Source organism: Condylura cristata, unplaced genomic scaffold, assembly GCF_000260355.1.
Source record: "Condylura cristata isolate star-nosed mole 26May11 unplaced genomic scaffold, ConCri1.0 scaffold00020, whole genome shotgun sequence".
In the NCBI taxonomy this organism is placed as follows: Eukaryota; Metazoa; Chordata; class Mammalia; order Eulipotyphla; family Talpidae; genus Condylura; species Condylura cristata.
Window position 1 is genome coordinate 34,706,913 of NW_004567121.1, and position 6,000 is coordinate 34,712,912.

At 41.2% G+C, this 6,000-nt stretch overlaps 1 protein-coding gene across 1 annotated transcript in view; it reads left to right on the top strand.

Moving 5' to 3' along the window:
- The window catches only part of NBAS (neuroblastoma amplified sequence), a 227,094-nt gene that overhangs the window by 108,879 nt on the left and 112,215 nt on the right, over positions 1–6,000 (top strand). The window contains exons 30-31 of the mRNA XM_004686434.2: positions 495–724; positions 4,730–4,842. Coding sequence (XP_004686491.1) covers positions 495–724; positions 4,730–4,842 — 343 coding nt within the window. The remainder of the gene's footprint in view (positions 1–494; positions 725–4,729; positions 4,843–6,000) is intronic.

The window sequence follows — 6,000 nt, forward strand, 5'->3', positions numbered from 1 at the left end:
GAAATCCACTGCTGTGGGGAGCAGCCAGGAGACAGGCGAGGTCTGCTGCGCCCTGTGGGTCAGCTCTCTGGCCAGGATTGGACTTGTGCTGAAGCGGCTATGGCTAGCTTTGTAGTGCTGTGCTTTATTGAAACCGTTTTACCACCAGGGAGGGTCCGTGGGACAGCATTTCTAATGGTTTCTGTTTTGAGTAAATTTAAACCTTAAAATTATTACTCGAGTATTCATTGTAAATGTTAAAATATTGTGGTTCATTCAGTTAATTTTTTTTTCCTCCCTAAAAGATGGATTTTTAAAAACTGAGGTGAAATTCTCATAAAGTTAGCCATTTTAGATTGTGCAGCTCAGTGTCATTTCATGCGTTTTGGTGGTCAACAGCCCCCCTCTAGGGTGGATGTGGAGCTCACTTACTTCATTAGAATATTAGAGCCTTCATTTGGTTGAGAACCAAGTCCCCCTCTTTCAGCACTAACTCCAGTGCCCTCTTTTCCCAGATATTTACAGAAAGCCTTCTTTGTTCCAGTCGCCTTGAAAACATCCACTTGGCTGGGCAGATGATGCATTGCAGTGCTTGTTCCGTAAATCCCCCAGCTTGTGCGGCCCATAAAGGGAAAACCCAGCACAGGGTTGGTTATGAGAAGAGTGTGGACTTGGTGCTGGCTGCCAGCAGAGAGTACTTCAACTCCTCCACCAGCCTCACAGACAGCTGCATGGACCTGGCCAGGTGAGTAATTGTTTCTTCCCTGAGAGGGCGTCTGGGGTCACAGTGCACGACTCCAGTGTTGGTTTTAGCCTTTCCAGACAGTAAGTGTGTGGGGCACCATTACTTATTGCATAAACATGGCTATGTTATGAATATTCATCCACTTCTTGTGACCTTGTCCTCAGCACGCTTTCCCACAGCCATTCTGGCTGGCTGTAAGACGAGCCTCTCATTCGCAAAAGGTGTATGTAGTGGCTTGCAGACCCCAGCCCTGGGAAGTCTTAGCGCAGGTAGGTGATGGCTCGATTCTTCACGGCCTCCACTCTGTTAACGGAAAAAGGACAGATCAGATGACCAAACTCAAAAGCCTTTTCTATGTGGAAAATTCTAGGCTGAAAATCAGCCCTGTCTGTGACTCTTTTATATTGATATTCTAGTACCCTTCTGTTGTTGACACTGAGGAGGTGTGTTTATGATCTGAATTCTCTATATTTTAGATAGAATTACATTGATTTTTTAGAAGAATCTTCATGATTTAAAGTGTTTTTGTTTTTGTTTTTTTTTAAATAAAATTAAGAGCCTAATGATTGTTGGTCAATAAATAGAACATATATTGCTTCTGAATACATGACTTATCAGACTTTCAAAAGGATAACCGTACTGTTCTCAGCTGCACAGCTGCAGTGATGGCAGAGGCGGGTCCGGGCCGCCCTCTCGCCAGCTGCTTGTCTCTCTCAGCTCTGCGTGCTGGCTCACCTGGCGTGTCCCTCCTCGGGTGTGTCTCCAGTCACTCCTAGACATCTGGGGCCATTCTCTGATTCTTGGTCTGAGATCTCTGTCCCAAACCGACTCTACTTTTTCTTGCTCAGAGCTGAGCTGACCACATTCATTTCGAGAACCACACTTTCCAGCTTATTCTTCTGCCTCAAGGCAATTGGCAGTTTTCCCGAGGACCCGAGTTTTTCATGCAGGCTCTGACTTTTTATTTCTTGATAGAAACGCTGAATACCCCTGGACGTACCTTTAGTCTAATGGCGGCCTTGAGAATTGCTGATTTGCTTTTTCTTACCATGTCCCCTTTCCTGTGGCCGGGCTTGTAATTTTATTCTGTCTTCTCAGATTCTCTGTGAACAGTCTGTAAGAGGCCTTGCATTTTATTTTACATTATTTGACAAGTGAATCATATGGTCTTTCTTTTAAACAAACAAACAAACAAAAGTTAGGCACTCAATCATTCTGTAACTCTTGCATATATACTCACATATAATTTTACAAGGTAGCCCTGTGTATTCTTTTTCGCGGCACGTTTGATTAGGTAAGGTATGCCCGTACGTAGTGAGCTCCATCGTTTTAATGCTGCAAAACATCATGTGGCATAATTGTATTTTTCCAGCTCTTTTTAGACTGTATTTGATTGGATTCGAGTTTCCTGTCTACATTTTTGGAGAAGCAGCCGCGTGTTGAGGTTAAGTACATGGTTTTTAGAGCGAGATGCCAGTGTAGAGTCCTGTCTTGGCCAGAGCAGCCTTGTGACCTTGGGCCAGTTATCAGGATGTCAGCTTCTTCAGCTGGAAAATGACTATAATAATAGGCTCCTTCCTCGGGCTGTTGTAATGTTAACGGGTAAGAAGGCTGGTTCCAGCCGCCCGCCTGCTGCTGTGATGCTGCAGGGGTGAAGGTGGGGCACCGGCAGAGGTGACCCCCAGGACATTCTGGTGTATGTTACCCAGTTAGTAGGGCAACGCTGTGCCCCTTCTCCAAACTAATTGCTGACATTTCAGTTTTTGCCTAGTAAACACCTGCATTTGCATTTTTTCTTTTGAGGTCTGTTTCTAGCTTTTATTTTTTTCTGGGGTGCTCACCTTTTTATTCCTGATTCTTGGGAAAGTTTTTAGTAGGAGGGACATTTGTTCTTTGCCTATTCTGAATGTTTTAACTGTATTGGCAAGTTTTTATTGTATGTAATTTATCTTTCAAGTTGATAGAAGTAAAGATATTTTGTTCTCTAATAGTTTCTATTTGTGTTTTTCTTTGAAATATCTGTAATTCCTAGGCCAGTAAGTAAGTTTCTTCTGTTGCTTTTTATTCCTTTGATGCTTTTATTTTTACATTGAATTTCTAGGCCTATTCGTAATTTAACTGAATAAAATGTGGTCACCATTCAGATTTATTTTCTCCCCCAAATGATGAGTAGTTGTTTCAATTCCAGCCCAAACTTAAAACTTTTTCCCAGTGATACCTTATTATAGAGTGAGTCATGTTTCCTCAAACCATGTTATTGAACTTGACAAAGTTGTTTAAAATAGTAATTTTTTTCCTTTTCCCCCAAGGGCTTGTATTTCTATTTCAGATGATGAAAATATAAAATAGAATAGCCTTTGAAATTGGGAGTTGTGTTTGACCTAAATCTTCTTGGCAGGTGTTCTCAGAGATCATTTTAAAAACTATGCTTCCTATGGTGTCCTTCGCTCCCTCTCTTTTTTTCCTCCCACAAGGACATAACTTGATTTGAAAAAGGTGTCATATGTGTATAGTGTGGCACCAAACTTATTGCCACCCATGAGCCTGATATAGTTAAATGCTGATAATTATATTGACTATAGAAAATTGCCCGTGCATTCTTACTGGTTCCGTTATTACTTACTAGCTGGTTCTTTTTTATGAGGAAGCAATAATCACAAGATGAAATACTCAAATAACACATAAAGGCTAGATATTGACAATGAGTCTCCCCTGCTCTAAGGCCCCTAGCTTCTTTATATATATATATATAATTTTTTTTTACCAGTTTCCTATGTATTGTTCTGAAATATCTTATTACATGTCACCCTCTTCTTCTGTAAGTCACCCATAAGTACTTAATATTTCCGCATGCCTTTCCATAGCCTATGTTTTTCACTTACAACCTATCTTGAAAGTTTTTCCTTCTGAATACACACAGGTTTGTTTCATTCTTTCCTGATAGTTGTAGATTATTCCACTGGTTGACTTCTGTGTATTTGATTGGTTAACTCCTGATTTAGTGTCTATCTTGTAAAAGCACTGGTAGTGAATGTGGATAGTTAGGTCTGGACATGTGTGACCCTAGCTGTGGTATGAATTCCTAGTACGGGAATGCTGTTTCAGTGGTATGCCTGATTATAATTTTGACAGCTACCAAAAATAGGCTATTCACCGCTTACATTTGAAACAGTGGTATATGTTGGTGCTCACCATTGACGTCTTCCAGGTTTGCAAAGACCAAGCCAGGCCTGTATCTGTCACTCGGTTGTTTCGGTGCCTGCTGGGGCCGATAGCGCACTGCTGGGCTGTGACTTTAGCCTTCATCAGCTCTTCCTGGCTGACTTCTGCCTATCTGTCTGGCCCATGACCACTATTCTTGCACATGCACCTTTCAGAAAGGAAATAATGTCTATCAAAGTGCTTCTTGAGGTGTATTTGTTCTAAATTTTTCAAAGATTGCTTAGAATACTCCATCCTTATCACAGATTCTTACAGTAGCTAGTAATTTTTTTTTTTCTTCTACATTTATGTCAGTTCTTCAGCATCAACTGAATCTTTTTTTGGCCAGGAAAATGTCCTTGTGCTTCTTACATCACTCTGTTTTCTTTGGGATTCAAAACTGTAACTAAATAAGTCATTACTATTTTTTTTCCTACAAGAATGACTGAAAGTTACCTGACCCCTTTCTGAGATTCTAATATGCTCATTCCCTTTGAGTTGGCAGTGAAAGTGAGCGGGTCGCAGAGGTAAGTGGCTCCACCCTGAAACAGCCCTCTGCCCTCACTGGGGCACGGGAGGCCTCTCGCTGCTCTGCCGTCAGCTTCCGCTTCCTTCTGAGCAGGTTGTGCTGTTTGCCTGCCCCAGTCTTGCTGTGAAGATTAGGTAAGATGATAGGACCGAGCATAACACCTGGAATATATTAAGATTTTGATAAATATGAACATCATGTTGTTGAATATTAAGAAGGAGCTCACTGGACATAAGTTGTCGCTTATTTTTAAAACTCGATCTTCTCTTCTCTAGATGTTGCTTACAGCTGATGCTTGATGGACCTGCAGCCATTCAGGAGGAGCTAAGTCTAATCCAAGCCCTTGGGTGTCTGGAAGAATTTGGAGTAAAGATCCTGCCTTTGCAAGGTCAGTTTTCTACATAGTTCTGTGTTAGTCTCGTCTTGTCTTGCATTAACTTACCTCTGTCCTGTTTAATTCTTATTTTTTTTGTTATCAGAATATCACATACATTTACTTAGCTTTAATGCCAATGTTAAAATCAACAAATGTAAATCCTTAACTGCACCAAGCAAACTTGGCCATTTAAGTAGTTTTAAATTAGTATTGCCTTCCAGAAAACTGGGAGCTTTTCCTTTCCACCCCACATATCATGATTTCCCTCTAGTTCTGGGAGAATTTTCACTTGATGAACAAATTGCTTTGGGGATATTTTGGAATTATGTTCCTCAAATGAGTACTAATCCGGCAAACTATGTATCGCATAGATTTCTCTGCAGATTATTTTCTTTAGCACCTAACTGCAGTTACCACGTAGTGTAATTTTTACCTACTTGCCCAATGGTACAAATGATCTGCCCTGAAAATACAGATATATCCTGTGACATTTCAGTTAGTAAAATAGTTTAACCTCAGTGATAAATTTTATCATTATCAAAAATAATCACTGTCCACATGGGACATTTTATCAGTCTTTACTGACTCGCAGGCATATGAACTAGTGCCCAGCATCCCCTCCTCATGCGTGGGTGGTTATTTAATACCAGTTTGATGGAGGACAGTCATTATAAGCACTTACAGTTTAGGTAAAGTTGATGACTGTAGAAACTCTGTAATAATAGGGGTCCTACACCTATGATTCCAAATTTGTATGTTTTCTTTCTTAAAATAACATGTACTTATTGGTCGGAGGCGGCTACAGTTTCAGCAACTGCATGTAGGGATATGTTCACTGGACTGATTGCATGACGCACCTGGAGTGGTTGTAGGTAGAGAGTTAGTGTCACCTTGGTAAGCCCTTTGAGACTTCAACATTGATTTTGTTATCTGGAAGTTTAAAAAGGATGGAATTCTCCAAACTAGTCGTGCCTTTATGACGCACACACTTCTCTAGGTGAGAGCAAGCAGAAGCTAGCTCATGAAGGTGAAGACGCTCAGTGCTCAGCTTTTCTCCCAGCGTAGATCCTGATCGCATAAGACACAGATACCTGGGGAGGCAGACTGGGCTTCCTGCAGGTGCGGCATGGTAAGGTCGGAACCCTGTGAAGTGGCTCATCAACTGTCCTT